The 22640-nt window shown below is 44.5% G+C and overlaps 1 protein-coding gene across 1 annotated transcript in view; it reads left to right on the top strand.

The window, feature by feature from the left end:
- Window positions 1-15642, top strand: part of NEK2 (NIMA related kinase 2) — a 38894-nt gene extending 23252 nt beyond the window's left edge. Inside the window, exons 8-9 of the mRNA XM_068279694.1 lie at window positions 758-834; window positions 15323-15642. Coding sequence (XP_068135795.1) covers window positions 758-834; window positions 15323-15531 — 286 coding nt within the window. The 3' untranslated portion in view covers window positions 15532-15642. The remainder of the gene's footprint in view (window positions 1-757; window positions 835-15322) is intronic.
- The last annotated feature ends 6998 nt before the right edge of the window (window positions 15643-22640 follow it).

Raw genomic sequence — 22640 nt, 5'->3', positions numbered from 1 at the left:
TACCAGGAAGGAGCCCAGAATTTTGCCCCGGGGATTTGGAGGGGGTTAATTACATCATTCTGCCTCGTGGATGTGGCGTTTTAGTTATGCTCATAGTGCTTTGCATATATGTCAAATAAAAAGAGGATTTTTGGAAGGCTTCCGACTCTTTTTAAAGAGGAACTGTCGCGAAAATCTTAAAATTTTAAAACGCACACAAATATGAAGTACATTTCTTCCAGAGTAAAATGAGCCATAAATTACTTTTCTCCTATGTTGCTGACATTTACAGTAAGTAGTAGAAATCTGACATTACCAACATGTTTTGGTTTAGCCAATCTCTTCATGGGGGATTCTCCGCATGGCCTTTATTCTTTATAAAGACATTCCCTGAAAAAGATTTATACAATGATGCTGGCCAGCCTCTCTGCTCACTGTACACTTTTTTTGGCAGCTGGACGGAGTAACTGCTATTCACTAAGTGCTTTTAAAAATAAAGCAAACCCCAAGAACCCCCCATAAGACGATGGGAATGTCAGATGTCTACTACTTACTGTAAGTGACAGCAACATGGGAAAAAAGTAATTTATGGCTCATTTTAACGCGAACTTCTTATTTGTATACGTTTACATGTATTTTAAATTTTTAAGACTTTCACGACAAAGGTCCTTTAAATGTCCTAACTTGAGGTTATGAGCCTGGATAATGTATCTTTCCCTGGTTAGTTGTTGTGACGTGAGGATATTCAAGTTTGACTGATCCTTCTCCTCTCCCACAGGGCAGAAAACCTGATGAAGAATTTCAGCCTGCTGAAGGAGCAGCACCTGTACGGGGTGGCTGTGGAGAACGGATTAGGTAGGAGAGCCAACAGGAAGCCTCTGGAGCCTTTCAATTGATTGCATAGAACTGCCTATTTATAATTCCTGTGTCTATTTTATCTGTTCTGATCATGCACTTTATCAGCTCGCTTCTAACTTATGTTAAATAAATAGTTTTATATGGTGTGCTTTATTCTTGGCTCCCTGCACAGCTCCCCATAGCAGAGCCATTCAGCCCCTCACAGTGTAAGGCCCCATTTACACTCAAAGGGGCACTATGGTGAAACATTTTAAAATATGTGCAAACATACAAATAAGTACTTTTTTTTTTCCAGAGTAAAATGAGCCATAAATTACTTTTCTCCTATGTTGCCGTCACTTACAGTAGGCAGTAGAAATCTGACAGAAGTGACAGGTTTTGGACTAGTTCATCTCTTCATAGGGGATTCTCAGCAAGGCTTTTATCCTTTATAAAGATATTCCCTAAAAAGGATTTAAACAATGATGCTGGCCAGCTTCCCTGCTCCCTACACAGTTTTTTGGCAGTTGGACAGAGCAACTGCCATTCACTAAGTGCTTTTGAAAAAAGTTAAATCCCTGAGAATCCCCCATGAAGAGATGAACTAGTCCAAAACCTGTAGCTTATGTCACATTTCTACTACTACTGTAAGTGACAGCAAAATAGGAGAAAAGTAATTTATGGCTCATTTTACTCTGGAAAAAAAATGTACTTCTTATTTGTATGTTTGCACATTTTTAAAATTTTTCACCATAGTGCCCCTTTAATCAGTTGCTCTCAGTTATAACTGAAAGGACAACTGATTTTCAAAGTAATGCCCATGTTTTCCTATGGCTCAGTTCACACTATACGCGTTTTAACAAAGATTTTTCATAATGAACTGCTATGGTGAAGCGTACCAACTGATTAAGTGTAAATGGAGCCTAACAGAAGGGTGTGCAGCCAGGTGGTGCTTTAAAGCAAACCCAAACTCAGAACTGCCTCTCCGCTGTAAAAGATAAGCAACAGCATAATAACCATTACAGAAAAACATTTCTTAGGGCTTGTTCAAAATAAGGGTATTTGCAGGTGTTTTTTGAGCGCAGACAATTTCAGAAATCGCCCCAAAAGTTCTTATGCAGTGATTCCCTACGAGAGAGTTCACATCTGAGCGGTTCGATTCCGATCCGCTCAACAAAGCGCTGCCTGTACCATTTTCAGGGCAATTTGCCAGTAATGGAAGGTATAGGGAAATCTCACAGCGCTTGAAAAAAAGGGCTTTGTATAGCGATTTCCCAAGCACTTTGATCAATAAATGCACTGTATTTAACCATCTCCGGGTTCAACAGTAAAACTTTAAACCCCCCCCCCCCATGCTTTGTAAGCGCTTAGAAAGCGCAGGGAAAGGCGATTTTGAAAATAGAAAAAAAAAATTGCCCAGCGCTGGGTGATAAGGTGAATAAAGCCTAACAATTGTAATAGAAGAAATAGTGTAGGAAGGTACTCAGATGCTCAGGCTGGAACTGCAGCCAGATTCTGGAATTTACAACATGCTCACCACCATGAAGCTTTGATAACGTCCACCATAGAAGAAAAATAGGTAGGGCACTGGTTGCAATTAATCCAGCAGGTACAGGTTACAAGGAAGGGGTGATGGGGTTTGGCCGTTTCGCACCTCTCACTGCTTCTTCAGAGGCTTGAAGGATGAAGTGCGCCATAGCGAGGCTTGCAACGCGACCAATCGGTCACTTGCAAGCTCTTTGAAACGCAGCCGGACGGTGGCCTTATGGGTAATTAATCCCGCAGCATACAGCCGCTCAGCTGCGGCAACTCCTTTGAATCACAAGTAACCACCACGGTAGCTCGTAATGAGAGGCTACATCCAGCTAATCCAGTCACACTTCAGCCAGAGCACCTGATCTTCATGCTTATTCTGGGTCTTTTGCTAACAGACACAAGATCAGCAGCACAGCCAGGCGATCTGCATTGTTTAAAAGGAGATAAATATGGCAGCCTCCGTATCTCTTTCAGTTCAGGTGTCCTTTAAAATATATTAGCCTATGAGATTCCTTGAAAGATCTAATAAGGGTGAGGATTAAGGCTGGCGTTACAATAGTTTCTCATTCGTTTTTTTACTTCATGTTTGCTTTTAAAGTAAAGTGATGTCTGTTGATGGTGTAAGACTGGATTCACACTGTGCGCGCTGCATGACGCACGCACTGTAATGGAAACTGGACATAGATGTTAATGCAAAGCCTGCATGCAGCGAGTTAGAATAACGCAATCAGTTACAATGTGCGTGGCCCCATAGAGTTGTATGGGTAGTGAGGTGACAAGCAGGATTATTCTGCAATGCAAAAGCGCACTGTGAAGGGCCCTCGGGACTAAAGTCACAACACACTAAGCTGTTCCCATTGGCCAGCTGACACAAGGCCCTGTGAAGCTGCCCACCTACAATCAACACAAACAAAAATCCCATCATGTTTGGTTAGTGTTACGTTTGTGCTGTAAAATCAGATTTGTGCTGCTTACATTTTGAAGATAATAGCACTTATTATTTCCAAACAATACCATCACCCAGCCCCAGTATAACAATCTACAGACGTAAAACTGGTAGGGGTGGGTAGTGCTGTGCATGTGCTCATTTGTGCTGCCAAATCCTCTTTCTGTAGGTTGCTGTACGGGGGCTGGGTGATGTTATTGTATTGGCAATAAGTGCCATTATCTTCAAAATGAGAGCATCACAAATTGTAATTTTTGCAGCACAAATGGGCATAAACTTAGCAAAACCAAACCTGGTGGGATTTTTATTTGTGCTGATTGTAGGCGGGCCAGCTTCACACAGCTCTGTCACAAGACCAGTGCCCACTTAACGGCTGTGTGCGCGCCGCTTGCATCTTCGGTCTAATGCTAGATTGATTTACAATGGATTTCATGTGCATTACATAACAGCAGTGGAAGCACTACTCTTAAATGGAGCACTGTAATGAAAATTAGGCTATTGGGACCCTGGAAGCGCATGAGAAATTAAAGCAGAACTGAAGATTGTGCTAAAACTAAGGGCTGGTTCAGACGGACGTCTGCGTAGCGTCGCGTCTGGGGGCGTTGCGGCGGCTGCGCGGTTAGGCTTTCAGTAGCCATCGGTCGCGTTCCGATGAGGTCGCGTTTTTTTTTTCCCCTAGGGGAACATTAGCCGTCGCGTTTGGCCGCTCCCTGGAAGCTACATGTTGCTTCCAGGGGCAGCCCGAACGCTCGCGAAAATCGGGACCCGAACGCCGCGTTCGGGTAAAAGCGCGCAAAAGCTCGGTGTAAACGCTCCCATTCACTTGAATGGGAGTGTTTACCGCGACGGTCCGAACGCTTGCGGTAAACGCTCCGCAAGCGTCCGTCTGAACCAGCCCTAAGTGTTTCACTTACCTGGAGCTTCAGCCAGCCCCTTGCAGCCTTCCTGTCCTACGCCGATCCTCCACAATCCGCTGGTTTCCTGCCGCCAGCTACTTCCGTTGGTATGTAGCCCAGCCCTCCCAGTGAGGCTTATCCCTAGGCTATTTACTATTTGGAATTCTCCCCTCATTTTCTGGGAGACCAGAGATGTTCAATACTGGCTTTAGAAATATCAGTATACAAACATTCCACAGAGATCACCCTCCAGTACTAAAGATGGCTCCACCTGTGATAAATTTCATAAGGTCAATCCGGTCGTGGAAAAATTTCACAAAGCGCAAATGCTGACTAAAATCATTTATAAATGAGTATTGTGAAGAAAAAAATTGTATTCATTATGTTTTGGTTAGAGTTCCTCTTTAATCACTGTCTTTTTTTTAAATGCTGGCTAAAAAGGTTGTGTCAGCATATTTAGAGATCCTATCGCTTAGCCACCTGTCCTTCCCCTCTGCTCACTTGCGCTGTGCTAATAGCTGATTTCTCCCTGCTCAAGCAGTAACAGCGCCGCCGTAGCTAAATAAATAGACAGCTAAATTTCTTGCTGAGAGCAAGTTTTGAACTCCAAACCTTCTTCTCCCAAGACATGGACATTATCTCTACAACAGGAGGTTTTCTTTTGGGTTTTACTGCTGGATAGTTTGAATTAAAGTGAACCTCCAGACTAAAAATCTACTCAGCAGCACTGAAAAGGCCTGGTGTTTCTTTAACAGTTTCACAGCATCAGAACTTTGTTTTTCCTACCCAAGCCTCATTTTTAGCTGCACAGAAACTAAGCTCCGCCCCATCAAAGAAATCTGCCCAGGCATTTTTCCCTAAATGTCTGCGCTACCGCGCTCATATTAATCTCAGCTTTGCTCAATATCCGTATTGTTACATGCTGAAGTTTGCTTTGCTTTTTGTGTTTTGAGCTAATGTAATGCTATATTCAAGATAAGTTTTGTAACCCAAGATTGCACCGAGTATCCCTGTTGGATACAATAAAAACTCTTAACTGCTCTGGCGTTCCAATTCTGTGGAAATCTGCTAACGGCTGTATAATTTCCGAAGGTGATAAGGACAAGCGCTGATGCTGAAAGGTAGTCATACAAAGGGACTAAATATAAGATTTTTACAATAACAAGCAGATTTAGCAAAGACGAATGAAACAAAGAGCAGGGTAGGGGTTTACTGTCATGTTCCCATTGGTATATATGGTAAAATACATGAGGGTGCTTCGTCTCTGGTTCTCTTTAAAGGACCCCTGAAGTGAGAGGGATATGGAGGCTGCCATATTTTCTTATAAACAATGCACATTGCCTGGCTGTCCTTCTGATCCTCTGCCTCGAATACTTTTAGCCAAAGGCCCCAAACAAACATGCAGAATAGATATTTCTGACCGAAGGCTGACAGGATTAGCCACATGCTTGTTTCAGATGTGTGATTCAGCCACTACTGATGCTAGAAAAATCACCATGACAGCCAGGCAACAGGCATTGTTTAACAGGTAACAAATATATCAGCCTCCGTATCTCTCTTATCTCAGGTGTCCTTTAAAGAAAATTTGTAATGAAAAACACTTCCCTAGGGGGTACTCACCTCGGGTGGGGGAAGCCTCCGGATCCTATTGAGGCTTCCCACGGCGGCGGAGAAAATTCTCCCGAAGCAGCGTCAATATAATATTTACCTTTTGGCTCCAGCGCAGTCGCAGTATTCGCTCTTCCCATGGAGATAGGCGAAAATAGCTGATCTCCGTCGGGCCGCTCTACTGCGCAAGTCTCCTGCGCCTGCGCAGTAGAGCGGACCCGACGGAGATCGGCTATTTCCGCCTATCTCCGTCAGAAGAGCCGCAACAGCGCCCCCGCTGGAGCCCGAAAAGGTAAATATTGCACAGGCTGTTGGATTTGTCGCCTGTGCGTACCGGGGGCTGCAACGAGACCGCCGTGAGACACAGGAGAACGGGAGGCTTCCCCCTACTGAGGTGCGTTCCCCCTAGGGGAACTTTTTTTTTTCAGTACAGGTTCTCTTTAAGAAAGCTGTTTACCACTGTAGGCGAATAAGCGTGATTGGCACACCGTTCACTCTCTGAGCTACTGGCCATCAACTGCCTTCTATCTGCAATTGAATGCAGCCAAATAGCAGTGGTCATAGAGTCCTTTCACAGTGGTCAGTTGCATTGCAGAATAATTCTGCATGCCTACTCTCTGCCCATACAAGGCTATGGACCTGTTCACAGTACTCCATTGTATCAGATCACGTTATTCTAACTCGCTGCCCATACAATGCTATGGACCTGTTCACAGTACTGCGTTGTAACAGATCGCATTATTCTAACTCGCTGTATGCAGCTTTTGTAATAAAGTATATGTCCAGTCTCCACTGCAGTGCACACTCATTATAGCATGTCATGCTCCACACACACAGTGTGAATCCAGCCATAACTTCACCTTTGTCGGCAGTTGGCTTGTGGTACAGATCAAGTGCAGCAAATATCTGATAGTGATGCTGCCCAAGGGACAGAAGCCTGTCGCATACAGGCATGAGAGCAGCTGATACCCAGTGACTGCACTGCCTGCAGCTGCCCATGTGACAGAGACCTCCATTTAGCATGAGACTGAGCAAGGCAGACTGCTTTGTGTAAGGATCTCTAGCAGCAAAATAAATACAAATTAAAGGGAACCTAAACTGAGAAGGATGTGGATTTTTCCTTTTCAAATAATACCAGTTGCCTGAATCGCCTGCTGAGCCTGTGTCTAAGGCCACATACACACATCAGACCATAGTCTTTGGAAAATGAAAGATCGCAGACCAATTTTACCCCCTTCCATGTAGTATGAGAGCCATACCTACACAGTCTATTCTATGGAGCTGAACTCCCCATCAGATAGAAATCTTTGCAAGATGCTGCACACAAAGATGCTGTACACATTCAAAAGATCAGTTCCTGCAAAAGATCTGTTCCTGCAAAAAGATTCGTTCCTCCAAAATGCATTCATAGTCTATGATATCTGCAGATCCTCATACACACCTTTGTTTAATGATCTGATTTGCAGATGAATGTCTGTTAAACAAGGTGTGTATGAGATCTACAGATATCATAGACTATGAATGCATTTTGCAGGAACGGATCTTTTGCAGATACTGATCTGTTGCATGTGTACAGCATCGTTGTGTGCAGCATCTTGCAAAGATTTTAGCTGATGGGGACTTCAGCTCAATAGAACAGACTGTGTAGAGTATGGCTCTCATACTACATGGAAGGGGGTAAAATTGGTCTGTGGTCTTTCATTTTCCAAGGACTATGGTCTGATGTGTGTATGCACCCTAATACTTTTAGCCACAGTCCCTCAACAAGCATGCAGATCAGGTGCTCTGACTGAAGTCAGACTGGATTAGCTGCATGTTTATTTCAGGTGTGTGATTCATCCACTGCTGCAGCCAAAGAGATCAGCAGGGCTGCCAGGCAACTGGTATTGTTTAAAAGGAAACATCCATATCCCTCTCAGTTATGGTGGCCTTTAAAGCACATTCTTCACAAAGTTGGTCAACAAACTTTTAATGTGATGGGGGAAAAAAAAGCAACTCACTGAGGCCCAGTGCACACAAAAAAACCTCTAGCAGATCTGCAAAACGCTAGAGGTTTTTGAAGCAGATTTCAGAGCGATTTTAGGCATGTTCAGAGAGGTTTTCTAAACATGCCTAGCATTTTTGTGTAGCACATTTCAAATATTGTTACAGTAAAGCTGTTACTGAACAGCTTCTGTAACAAAACTGCTCTGATCGAGCGTTTTTCAGAGCGGTTTTCCACTTCCCTATACTTTAACATTGAGGCAGAAAAGCCTCAGAAATCTAAAAAATGCTGCAGCCCCCGAGTTTGCGTTTGTGGGAAAAACGACCTGCTCTGGTGTGCACCATCCCATTCACTTTCTTTAGCCAAGCGGTTTTCCCCCTGCAAGCGTTTTAAAAAACACTCCAGAACCGCTCTGGTGTGCACCAGCCCTGGGCACTACAGTGAAAAACTGTAACATTTAAAATATGTGCAAACATATACAAATAAGTACATTTTTTTCCAGAGTAAAATGAGCCAGAAATTAATTTTCTCCTATGTTGCTGTCACTTACAGTAGGCAGTAGAAATCTGACAGAACTGACAGGTTTTGGACTAGTCCATCTCTTCTACACAATACATAGCGCTGATATGCAATCTGCGATATACTCAATGTGCAAGATACACAATAATAGGTGGTGCGCGTTCAATCTCTTAGGCCATCTCTTCATAGGGGATTCCTAGCAAGGCTTTTATTCTTTATAAAGATATTTATATTCTCTAAAAAGGATTTCACCACTTCGGTACCAGCAGCCTCTGCCCCCTTAAAGAGAACCTGTACTGAGTACAAATATTTAAAATAAACACATGAGGTAACTTCAAATGAACATTACATAGTTACCTTGCCATCAGTTCCTCTCAGAAGCTCACCATTTTCTTCTGACAATTATCCCTTCCAGTTCTGACAATATTTTGTCAGATCTGAAATATATCAGTTGCTGTCAGTAAAATATCAGTTGCTGTCAGTTATAGCTGAGTGGACAACTGATGTGCCCGGTAATGTCTATGTTTCCCTATGGCTCAAGTGGGCGATGTTACAGTTTAACTGTGTGCTGACCAGAAAGCTGTTATGGGTAATGGCCATTTTCAAAATGGAGGACGGAAAATCCCCTTGATCACAGTGAACAAACAGGACGCGGGAGAGGAGAAAGACACTGAGGAGTAGACTACATGGAAGGTAAGTATGACTTGTGTATGCTTATTTTGACTTTTAATTTTCAGTTCAGGTTTTCTTTAAGGACCAGAGGCTGCTGGTATGCTAAAACGACGCATACTGACAAATCGCCGCAGTAATCCGTCGCTCCCGCCGGTCACGCCGCTCTGTCCCCGCCGCAGGCTGCTCTCTCTGCCGTCTCTATGACAGCAGAGCGCTGTGCGCCGGTCAGGAGCCGCTTTCATTGGCTCCTGACCCTGTCACTCAATGTAAGCCAATGGGATTGGCTTATAGTAATGACAGGGCCAGGAAGCAATGAAAGCGGCTCCTGACCGGCTCACAGTGCTCTGCCGTCATAGAGGTGGCAGGGCAGCACATTGCGGTGGGAACGGGCAGGGCCGCGCGGTGAATGGGACGTAGAGTTTGTCCGGTCAGAACCGCAGCGCCACCCGCCCGATGTAGATTTGTACTGCGTTGGTCCCTAAGAAGTTAAACAATGATGCTGGCCAGCTTCCCTACTCACTACAGTTTTTTGGCAGTTGGACAGAGCAACTGCCATTCACTAAGTGCTTTTGAAAATAAATATATCCCTGAGAATCCCCTATAAAGAGATGGACTAGTCCAACACCTGTCACTTCTGTCAGATTTCTACTACTTAAGGCCTTGTTTCCATCTGTCTGCTTCTATCCGCTTTTTTTCAGCACATCAATGTTACAGATTGATACATGTTACTGAAAAGCGGACAGAAGCGCATAGATGGAAACGAGGCCTAAGGCTAGTACACACTAGCAATTTTGATTGACCAATGATTGCTCAATTTTACCATCTCCATGTAGTATGAGGGCCAAACAGATTTTCAATTCTATGCAGATTATATAGGTAAATGGTCATACTACATGGAGGTGGTAAAATTGAGCAATCATTGGTCAATCAAAATTGCTAGTGTGTACTAGCCTTAACTGTAAGTGACCGCAACATAGGAAAAAAAGTAATGTATGGCTCATTTTACTCTGGAAAAAAAAATGTACTTCTTATTTGTATATATTTGCACATATTTTACATTTACAGTTTTTCGCTGTAGTGCCCCTTTTAAGAAGGATTTTCATCAGGGATGGTTAATGAGATGCAAATAATTCTGAGCTGACGCATCCTTCTAAGGCCACATACACACATCAGACCATAGTCTTTGGAAAATGAAAGATCACAGACCAATATCAACACCCTTCATGTAGTATAGCCATACCTTCACAGTCTTTTCTATGGAGCTGAACTCCCCATCAGACAGAAATTCTGTCTCCATAGAATAGACTGTGTAGGTATGGCTCTCATACTACATGGAAGGGGGTAAAATTGGTCTGTGATCTTTCATTTTCCAAAGACTATGGTCTGATGTGTGTATGAGACTTTAGATGGAATTTGAATGGTCCATTTTCAAGCTTCGTAAACGTGCATATGAAATTTGCATAATCCTGTATCAACTCAGAATAATTTGCCTCATTGACCTTCCCTAATCCTCAGTGAGAGAGACTCCTTCCATATTGGTCAGTTAGTAGCAGCACCTTCACCATTCGCTAATGGACAAATGCAGAGGATTATAGAGGTTGGATTTTGCCAGACGTTCACAGGCAGGAGACCCACTTGCGATTGCAAAATGCTTTCACCGACTCTAGTGTCCGAGAATGATTTTGCCACTTTAGGGCCCATTCACACTTGTGCATTTTCAGAGGGATTTCAGCATTGCTGAAAATCGCAACCGGATTGAAAAATGCGTGTACAATGAAAGTATACGGAAGTGTTCTCATCTAAACGAATTGCTAAAATGCAAACACGTTGCCTGCAGCGTTTTCTCAGCGTTTCTGCTGGCTTAATTGAACTAGAAATCGCAAATGCTAATCACTGAAAAAACGCTCTCTATGCAGTGAAAAATCGCTGGGAAATCGCTACAAAAATGCCAGAAAATCACTCGGCATTTGTGTTTAGCGATTTCTATGTGACTGGGCCTTAAAAGTGGAGCGTTTTCAGGGAAGTTGATTTTGGGCCACATTTTCCCTTTTCGAAATCGATCTGAAAATGCTGGATGTAGGGCTATTGTGATTTTGGCAAATCGCAATCATTCATGTGAGATTATGGCAATTAACTTTTGGCTGGGAAGTGCCTATGGAATTGCCAGCGATTCTTGAAGTGCATACACATCCAATTTTTTATTGGACAATCATTGTCCTACTTTACAATCTCCTTGCAGCATGAGGGCCAACACATTTTTGAACAGATTGTGTAGCTCAGCTCTCGTATTACATGGAAGTGGTAAAATTGGCCAATCAAAATTGGATGTGTACTGGGCTGTAGAACGTATAAACTGCTACTGAAAGCGCTCTAGTGGCCCCAGCTCTACAAGTCTACATATTACTGCAGCAGCCTGAATATCACTTGCAGCTTTCACTTTTTCCGAAACGCAGGCTGCTGAGAGCTACATCCCATTTCCAGCCTCTTATCTCTGCCAGGGTGTAGCTGTGAGTAGCCCGGCTCCGTGCAGTGCTGCCATTAATACGTGCAATGCTTCTTCAACCCAGCTGCAATCCTGGTTTTCAGGATACCAACACAGAGCACATAATATGACAGTACCCTAATGTTGGAAACCCGCATCCAATGAATGTGTCACCCAGCAGGGATTTAGACGCGATCTATCGGGTGACAGTGTGGGCTTTGTTCTGTACAGACACATCATGAGCTGTACTGTTCCATAAGGTGAAAAAATACCCGTGGGCTGAAATGGTTAATGTTCCTGGTTTCAGCACCAGATACACTTCCTTTATCTAATCATCAAAGAAAAAAGAGATTGGCTCTTGGGTGCATGAGAATATAACGACTTTATTAACTTCCTGAATCTAAATACTGCTGTAAATTGGTATTTAACCCCGCCCTCCCAGTGATGCTTAGGCCTCTTTTCCATGGACTGTTGATAGGCAGTGAAATGCCTCTCAAACTCTCATAACTGCTCACTGCTGCCTAGTAACTGCTTGCTGAGCACACGGCTCAACAGTTTGTGGAAAAGAGGCCTTAGTCTAGGCTGTTTAGCTATGCGGTACTCTCTTTCAAAAACATTCTGGGAGACCAGGCATTATTCTCACTAGCTTTGGAATTCTCTGAAATAAACATTCCGTTGAGGTGCACCTGACAGGACTAAATATATTGCCACCTGTAATAAATATCAGAATGTAAATCAGTTAGAGGAAAGATTTTACATTTGGCATACACTGACTAAGGCCTGGAACCCACTTCAAATCACTATCGCTAATCGCAGTCGCTAGCGATTTCATGAGCGATTTTAGTAGCATTTTTAAAAAGTGTAAGGTTTTTGCCAGTGATTGTGTAGCGATTCGCGTTTTTATTTCATTTCAAGGTAGACGGTGGGGAGAGGCACACCTTTCCGTAGTGTGGGTGCATAACCATGGATGCCAGCAACATCCAAACGATCAGTCCAATAGTAGTAAGAATTGGTTAGCACTCCAGCTTCTCAAGTGAGCATGTTTTTTATTCTTCAATCATGTGTCAACACTTAAGTTAACAATTGTTTCGGGGCCAGCAAGGGTCCCCTTCATCAAAACAGTGCAGACATTTCAAAACTCTAGCAAAATCGCTCTGTGCAGGTTTTGATGAGCGATTACGCCAGCGTTTATATACTTTACATTGCAGAAACTCTAAATGCGAAAAATGCTGCATGTCCTGCATTTTGCGATTTGGTAATCGCAATCTCTCCAATGGAAATTGGCCCCAGAATCCCTTAACATTAATGGATTTAGGGATTTAGCGGTTTGAATCGCTCCCTAAACGTTCAGAAAATCGCTCTAGTGGGTTTCAGCCCTAAGGCCTCTTTTCCATGGACTGTTGATAGGCAGTGAAATGACTCTCAAACTCAACTGCTCACTGCTGCCTGGCAACTGCTTGCTGAGCACACAGTTCAACAGCCCATGGAAAAGAGGCCTAAATAAGCAACTTTATTAATTACGTAATTTTCACTACACTTCTTTTAAGTTGTGTTTTGAATTATGCAACCACATTGGGTGCCCACAGTGGACACCATTATCATCCAGACACTGAATTTTGGCAAACTTCTCGATGAACAACGACTGGAGTGTCCACAGCCCAAGCATGCCTCTCCTGACAGTCACGTGATGCCAGGAAACACAATACTACACATTGCTGCCATTATTCAAGTCGGGTTTAAAAAAAAAAAAGGAGGGGGGTGCATAAATAACTGGACATGTGTGTACATTTTTTGGGCCTCTATATATCTCACCCACATCCTAAACCGCTTCAGAACATGAAAACTACAGGTATCTGTATTAGGGCTCAAACCCACTTGAGCGATTTTGTGAGCGTTTAGGGAGCGATTTAAAATGCTAGCGATTTACCTAACCGCGCAGCTAATGTTAATGGATGGGTCAAATTCCACTGGAACAATTGTGATTAGCAAAATCGCTATCGCAGGACATGCAGCATTTTTAGCGATTAGCGTTTCTGCAATGTAAAGTATATAAACGCTGACGTAATCGCTCGTTAAAACCTGCACAGAGCGATTTTGCTAGCGTTTTTACATTACTACATCCTGAAAAAAAAATTATTGAAAGGACCAATCAGAATTAAAAAAGCTAATCTCTACACAATCGCTGGCAAAAAGCTGACACTGTTAAAAATGCCACCAAAATCCAGGGCTGTGGAGTTTGGTACAAAAATCTTCCGACTCCTTGCTTTATGAAACTCCGATTCCGGGTACCCAAAATGGCTCGACTCCTCAGTCTAATACTTAACAGGGCTGTGGATTTTGTATAAAAATCATCCGACTCCTCAGTTTACGAGACTCCGACCCCGGGTGCCCAAAATTGCCCCGACTTCAACTCCACAGCCCTGCCAAAATCACTCATGAAATCGCTTACAAACAGCTCATACTAAAGGTGCGTACACACATGCGACTATAGTCGTTTGTAACGATCGTTCCCCGATCTTTACCAACGACGATCGTTACAAAAAACGAACCACCGACTATTAAGGCAAACGACGAACGAGCCAAATCGCTACAAAAGAAAGTTCTGTCTCGGCGGATTTTAACCAACGACGATCGTTTGCAAAAGTAGTACATCGTTGGAAACGATCGTTCGTACTAGGCTTGACATGCGCATTTCACTATTTCTCCATGAAACTTCTCATTTTTATGCGCAGGCGCAATAGTTGCTTTCTGTGATGTAACGTTCGTTCTAACGATCAGATCGTTACACACATTTTAAAACTACCTTTACTTAGGTCATTCTTTCATCAATTAAAAGTTCGTTCGTCGTTCTTAACGAACGATCGTTGTCGCATGTGTGTACGTAGCATAAGACTGTGGTCACACAACTGCTTACTTGTTAGCAAATCCTGCTATGACCCAATATGACCTGGGTGATGCCTACTACTAAAATAGCAGGAAGTTGATAAATATTTGTCCATGTTTGCTCAATCAGTTATGATCTCTTCATCTCTGGAGATGAAGCCTGACCGCCCCTGCATCACACAGTCCCATGCACACCTCCAGTACTTCTCAAGAGCTGCACCAACACTTTGGAACTTTCTACCTACACCCATTAGGGCATCCCCCTCCATCAACATCTTCAAGAAGGCCCTCAAAACTCAACTTTTCAGTCTGGCCTACCACCCCTCACAAGTGCTCTAAACCCACAACGGAACTCTGGTCCCCTACCTTTCGTGTCTCTTCCTCTCCTAGACCAGGCATAGGCAAACTTGGCCCTCCAGCTGTTAAGGAACTACAAGTCCCTCAATGCATTGCAGGAGTCTGACAGCCACAATCATGTCTTATAAAGGCAAATGCATTGTGGGACTTGTAGTTCCATAACAGCTGGAGGGCCGGGTTTGCCCATGCCTGTTCTAAACTGTAAGCCTTTGGGCAGGGTCCTCCTCCTTTTGTGTCCTACCTGATCATGCACCTCCATTACTGTGCACCCACGCTATGCATCTGAGTGAACCTAACTTGCCTAATCTCCATGCTCCATCCAGTGACTGAATAAGCATTACCTTGTACTCATACTGTGCTGTGTGATCTGGTTTTTCTTGTATTCCTGTATTGTAATATTGCTGTATGTCACCCCTAAATAGTGTCTGTAACCTAATGTCCAGCGCTGCGTAATATGTTGGCGCTTTATAAATACAATAAATAAATCTCTGGAGATGCCTTAGCAGGTCAGTCTTGAGATGATCAGGCCAATCTCAGAGCAGAAAGGCTGAATTTATTTATGGGTTGTAACCTCTACTTACAAGATAAAAAAAAAAAAACTCACCCTCTTTTATGTTTTGCAGATTTTGGTTCTTCTATAAGGAGCAAGAAGAACGTCCACTTCGGTAGTGAGAGTAAAGAGAACCGTAATGGAGGCAAGCCCTCCTCCACCCAGGAGAAGTGTACGGAGCTCAAGCAACGGCTGCAGGCTGCCAACCTGCGTGCGCAGGCGCTGTGCGAGATGGAGAAGAACTATCAGCTGAAGAGCCGCCAGATAATGGGCATGCGCTGAATCAGAGACTAGTGGCCGGACTTACTAAGGTCCTCCAGGCCTGTCTACCATTCATGATGCCATGAACCTGGCTTGGATTTTTTTAAACAAAAAAATCTGTAGTGAGAGGAATTCAGAGGCCCCAATCTTTGTTTCCTTTAAAAAAACAAAACAAAAAATGTATTGGTCATCATACTAGCGATCATTTTAAGTTTGTTTTTAAATAAGCAAACGTATGCAACCCTCATGCAGAACCTATTTGACCACAGCTGGGATTGTATGATTTCGGCGCTGGGTATTGGAGCTTGATTGATTCTGATACTCGCTCATAGTTGATTGGCCAAAGCTACCACTTCCATGGAGTATGATTGCTTACTGATTTTGAACTCCATGCACTGATTGTGTAGCTAAACCCTCATACTACATGGAACTGGTAACATTGGATGTGTGTGCATTTTTAAAGTGTACCTAAAGTGGAGTAAAGAAAGAGAGTTTCACTTACCTGGGTCTTCTACCAGCCCCCTGCAGCTGGCCTGCGCCGGTCCTCGGCGATCCTCTGGTCCCCCCGCCTTGGCTTAGTTTCGTTTTTGCCAACTGGGAGTCAGTGGCGCAGTGGTCCACCAATTCCCAGTCTGCAAAAACAAAACTAAGTCGGGGGGACGGAGGATCATTGAGGACCAGTGTGGGCACAGGGCGGCTGCAGGGGGCTGATAGAAGACCCAGGTAAGTGAAACTCTCTTTCTTTACTTAGCTTAAGGTACACTTTAAAGTGCCCACACGATTTTATTGTTGTGACCTTTTGTTTGGGCCCACCAACAGAGAGGAAAAAATAAGCAATCCGATCAGTTTAAAAGTATTTAGATCAACTGAACAATCAATAGAAAACGTGTGTCATCAACTTGACAACATTAACAGTAACCGATCGATCACATGGTTGATTGTTCAGAAGGTTGTACCTATAATAGGCACCTTAAAACAAAACAAAATGAGTTTTACTCATCTGGGGCTTCTACCAGCCCCCTGCAGCCATCCTATGCCCTAGCTGTCTCAATCGGATTCCTCCTGTCCCCAGCCAGCAGCTACTTTCGTTTTCAGCGACAGGCCTGTCTGTGCGTCTGCTTCGCATTGCTGTCCACAATAGCAGTATGGAGGGCGCTATTGCTGACAGGAACGTGAAGAAGCAAACGTGTGGCCGGGCCTGTCGCCGGAAGCGAAAGCAGCTGCCGGCGAGTTACAGGAGGATGATCAGATAGAGACTGCGCACAGGATGGCTGCAGGGGGCTGGTAGAAGACCAAGGTGAGTAAAACTAATTTTCTTTGTTTGCCTTAAAGAGAACCGGAGGTGGGTTTGAAGAATGTTATCTGCATACAGAGGCTGGATCTGCCTATACAGCCCAGCCTCTGTTGCTATCCCAAACCCCCCTAAGGTCCCCCTGCACTCTGCAATCCCCCATAAATCACAGCCATGCTGCTGACAAACAGCTTGTCAGAGCTGGCTGTGTTTTCTCTATAGTGTCAGTCTGCTGCTCTCCCCGCCTCCTGCAGAACTCCGGTCCCCGCCTGCATCCCTTCCCTCCCTGCTGATTGGAGGGAAGGGATGGGGGCAGGGACCGGAGCCATGCAGGAGGCGGGGGAGCAGCCGAGACTGACACTACAGATGTAAACACAGCCTCACAGCATGGCTGTGATTTATGGGGGATTGCAGAGTGCAGGGGGACCTTAGGGGGGTTTGGGATAGCAACAGAGGCTGGGCTGTATAGGCAGATCCAGCCTCTGTAAGCAGATAACATTCTTTAAACACACCTCGGGTTCTCTTTAAGTGTCACTTTGAGGGTCATGGGTTTAGCGTAACCCCAGACTGCCTGCAAACCTAGCTTAACACACATCTTTCTATCTCTCTCCATCTCTCTCGTTTCAGGTGTGTGATTTAAACACTTTAGTAAGTTCGGCCTTTAGGATTGTATTATACTGTTGGGACCAGCATAAGTTATAGTGTAAATGTAATATACAGCTGTGTGAAGGACAGTGCAGGTTGTCTGTGCTGATTGGTTACTTACAACCATCTGTAACACGGTTAAAAGGAGTACTCCGCTCACCATCATTGGGCATCACGGAGGCGGGTATAGACATGTGTAGCGTACAATCCTGTCAGATCACTGTTGCTTTGAATGCTTCCTGTTTGCGGCTATTGAATACATTTAATTAATTGACTGCAGATTCCTATTAATTGATGGACTGTGGGGGTGGGGTCTATAGTCGACCACCCAGAACTGCAAACTGGGAATTGAAGGCAGAATATGTGTTACTTGTGCTAGACCAGGCATGGGCAAACTTGACCCTCCAGCTGTTAAGGAACTACAAGTCCCACAATGCATTGAAGGAGTCTGACAGCCACAGTCATGACTCATAAAGGCAAATGCATTGTGGGACTTGTAGTTCCGTAACAGCTGGAAGGCCGAGTTTGCCCAGGCCTGTGCTAGACACTGTCTTTAACCAAGTGGATCAAATGATTACCGTCTAAGGCCTGGAGCCCACTAGCAGCGGTTTTCTAAGCGCTTGTGGTTTGAAAAGCTCTTGCTAATGTTATGCTATGGGGGACTTTATTTTAAAGAGAACCCGAGGTGGGTTTGAAGAATGTTATCTGCATACAGAGGCTGGATCTGCCTATACAGCCCAGCCTCTGTTGCTATCCCAAACCCCCCTAAGGTCCCCCTGCACTCTGCAATCCCTCATAAATCACAGCCACGCTGCTGACAAACAGCTTGTCAGAGCTGGCTGTGTTTATCTCTATAGTGTCAGTCTGCTGCTCTCCCCGCCTCCTGCAGAGCTCCAGTCCCCGCCTGCATCCCTTCCCTCCCTGCTGATTGGAGGGAAGGGATGGGGGCAGGGACTGGAGCTATGCAGGAGGCGGGGGAGCAGCCGAGACTGACACTACAGATGTAAACACAGCCTCACAGCACGGCTGTGATTTATGGGGGATTGCAGAGTGCAGGGGGACCTTAGTGGGGTTTGGGATAGCAGCAGAGGCTGGGCTGTATAGGCAGATCCAGCCTCTATGCAGATAACATTCTTCAAACCCATCTCGGGTTCTCTTTAAAGGGAACCTTAACTGAGAAGGATATGGATGTTTCCTTTTAAACAATACCAGTTTCCTGGCAGTCCTGCTGATCTCTTTGGATGCAGTAGTGGCTGAATCTGAAACAAGCATGCAGCCAATCTAGTCTGACTTCAGTCAGAGCATCTGATCTGCATGCTTGGTCAGGGGCTGCGGCTGAAAGTAACAGAGACACAGGATCAGCAGGAGAGTGAGGGCCCATTTCCACTATCGCGAATTCGCATGCGGTTTTCGCATGCAAATTCGCATAGCAATACAAGTAAATGGCACTGTTTCCACTTGTCAGGATTCCTTTGCGTTTTTCTGTGCAGAAAAAATTTGCATGGCAGAGCCATCAGAATTCGCATACCGCTATGCGAATCGCATACAATGTATTTAATAGGAAATTTGCATGAGGTTTGGTTATGCGAATTTTCATGCAAATTCGCATAGAAACAATGGAAAAGCACACCAGCACTGCCATGGATAAATTCGTATACATCGCCATCCATGCGAATTCGCATGGAAATTCGCATGCATATTCGCAAAGATCCGCATGCGAATTTCGCATCCGCATGCACATTTTTACTGCGGCGATTTGCACCGCACAAGTGGAAATGCAGCCTCAGGCAACTGGTATTTTTGAAAGGAAAAATCCATATCCTCAGTTCAGGTTTCCTTTAAAAAAAAAAAAAAAAATCACATCCCTCAAGTGGGATCACACCAAGAGCATTACATTAGCAACAACTTTTCAAATCACAAGCGCTCAGGGACCATTCACACTAGGGTGATTTGCGGGCAGATATCGCAGATCGCCGGCGATAGCTACCGCTTATAAAAGTGTAATGCAAAGTACATGGCAGTGATCTCACTGTTGCAATTCGCAGCAAACGCAGTGCATGCAGCATTTTTTTCACAATGTTAGAGTGATCACGGTTGCAATGTAAAAAACTGCTAATTGTGATTGCTCAAAGATTGTGGAAAAAATATACAGTAAAAAATGTGTTTAGCACAAAAAGTAGTCGCCGTAAAACGCTAGCGATTTTTCTAGCGTTTTGCGATCCCTAGTGTGAATGGACCCTTAGAAAAGCACTGCTAGTGGTTTCCAGGCCTAACAGGTGTTTATGCTACACTCAGTCATACTTGTGTTGCAAATAATAATGGGTTGAGCTTAGCCAAAGGTGCGCATGCGCCCGTGAATGTGAGGGTTCTGTAGCAATACTGTAGCAATGTGCGGTTTCGGTTTTTCATCTTCCCCACTTACTGTCACCCGTAGCTAGTCCACCTCCATTGATTGTTCCAGTGGTAGAAGCGGCAGGCCTTGCCCTGTGCTCCAGGGGTTTGTCCTGCTGAACCACCAGTAGCCTCTAAGCATTGCATGCTGGGAATTCGCAGTCCGGATGCCTCCCAAATACATCATAGCGTATGAGGTGTGGATGGAGGAATAGGCGATTGTAAGCATGTCTGAATTGTATTTGTAAATGTTTCAGTCCTTATACGTGTTACCTTTTATTTATTTTGTCTCTTTTAAGGAAATGTACATTTTTTTACTTTATGTATGTTACACTTGTTAAGGTTTAAAAGAAAAAAAAAACTTGTGCCTTTTGTATAGTTTGTGATGCTTCTTTCTGGACAGGAATGGTGGACATTCTCACAGATGTGGACAGAGGACAGCGACAACAATCTGGCAGTGGATGTAAAGCTGGGTACACACGAGATAAAAGTCTTTGGAAACGGAAAGATCTAAGGCCAATTTTAACACCTCCGTATAGTATGAGAGCCATACCTACACAGTTTATTCTATTAACCTCCCTGGTGCTATGATTATTTCCGGATTTTAGGGTCTTTTCTACACGTTTCGGACCCTGAAATCAGGGGGGAAAAAAATCATGCCGCCTGAATGCCAGCAGCAGCCCCTGCTCTCACTCACCTCCCTGGGCTCCAGTGCTGCAATTTTACCTCTGTCCTCCGGGTGGCGCTGTAACTCTAGTGAGATCACTGACGGCAATCTCACCATAGTGATTAAGAGCCTCGTAGGACAGGAAGGAGAATTGCTACCAACGTCTGTATCCCCCGGGAGGTGAGTAGAAATGCACGCTATACTCTGCATAGAGCTCACAGCAGCTAGCTTGAGCTACAGCCAGGGAGGTTAAGCTGAATACACCCATCAGGTAAAACTGCAAACTGAGAAATGTATCGGTCGCACAGGTTTGTCAGGGAGGTTTCAAAGGCTGATCTTTTTAAAGATGCTGTACACATGTATCGGCAAAGACCCAAAAAATGCTTTCACAGGCCCAGTGCACACCAGAAACCTCTAGCAGATATAAATGCTAGAGGTTTTTGAAGCAGATTTCAGAGCGATTCTAGGCATGTTTAGAGAGGTTTTCTAAACATGCCTAGCGTTTTTGTGTAGCAGATTTCATATATTGTTACAGTAAAGGCGCCCATACACCCAACGATTTTCCCACTGATATACAGCAGATTCGATCACTGTGATCGAATCTGCTGTGAAATCGTTGCGCAAACGCTGACAGAACGATTGATTTACGTCCAAAATCAATCGTTTCCATCGAGCCGTCCGTGCGGAAGATTTTGCTCGATCGCCGGCAGGTCGGGAGTGCGTCGATAGCGGCGTTCGAATGCCCGATGACCGACGCTAGCTGCAATACATACCTATTCTGCCGGTGCGTCTCCCCGCTCTCTCCTTCGCGCTGGGCTCCGAGTCCGGCTGGCTTCACTGAACTTCCTGTCCCGGCAGGAAGTTTAAACAGTAGAGCGCCCTCTACTGTTCCCCGGACAGGAAGTTCAGTTAAGCCAGCCGGACTCTGAGCCCAGCGCGGAGAAGGAGACCGGAGGACTCGCGCCGACAGAGCAGGTAATGTATAGCTGGGAGGGGGGGGGGGGGCAGCTTTACAGATGGTGAATTGATTTCATGTTGAAGTCGATTCACAATCTGTTTGCAGTAAAGGCAGCCATACGATCCCTCTCTGATCAGATTCAATCAGAGAGGGATCTATCTGTTGGTCGATCTGATGGCAAATCAACCAGTGTATGGCTACCTTAAATGAACAGCTTCTGTAACAAAAACGCCTGGAAAACTGCTCTTATCTAGCGGTTTTCCACTTCCCTATACTTTAACATTGAGGCAGAAATGCCTCAGAAATCTAAAAAATGCTGCAGCCCCCGAGTTTGCATTTGTGGAAAAAACGAGCCGCTCTGGTGTGCACCATCCCATTGAAATACATTAGCCAAGCGGTTTTCAAACAGCATTTAAAAAAGACCCGCTCCGGTGTGCACCAGCCCATAGTCTATTTACTTCCTTCTTTTTCACGCATGCGAGTGCATACAAGAGTTAAGAAATATCTGCAGATCTCATACACACCTTGTTTAATGGACAGTCATCTGCAGATCTGATCCACCGGGATGAATCTTTCTTTCGTCTGGATCTTTTGTGAACTTTTTTTTACAAATATCTTTGATCTTTCATTTTTCAGTCCGACAAAGGCTTTTTATAAGTCGAAAGCTCACTGTTTATCCATCTCTAAGTTAGCCAATAAATGGTATCATCCTGATTCAAAACTTCTTGATCTTTCATTTTTCAAAGACTTTTATCTCGTGTGTACCCAGCTTTAGTATTCAAAATGTGTTGGCCCTCACACTACATGGCAGTGGCAAAATTGGCCAGTCATCTGCAGATAAAAATTGGATGTGTGTATGGACATTCAGGCTGGTTTCACAGTGGGAGGTTACAGGCGCACGTTAGTGCAGCCTGTAACGCACCCCCAACGCACAGCAATGAAAAATCAATGGGCTGTTCACAGTGCCCACGTTGCGTTACATTGTAATGCAGCACGTCTACATAACGTACTGCATGCAGTACTTTACACGCGGCTAAGCCGCGTTAGACGGTTTGCACATGCTCAGTAGGATTTTTTTTTTATTATTTAAGGGCTGAGAGGAGGCGGGGAGAGGCCGCTACGTAGCCAGGCACATGGCTACTTTATATTTACTGCACTTGCAGTGTTTACATCCTGGA

This window comes from Hyperolius riggenbachi, chromosome 4 (assembly GCF_040937935.1).
Source record: "Hyperolius riggenbachi isolate aHypRig1 chromosome 4, aHypRig1.pri, whole genome shotgun sequence".
Taxonomy (NCBI): Eukaryota; Metazoa; Chordata; class Amphibia; order Anura; family Hyperoliidae; genus Hyperolius; species Hyperolius riggenbachi.
Note: the sequence above shows the minus strand (reverse complement) of the source record. Positions and strands in the feature narration are given on the sequence as shown.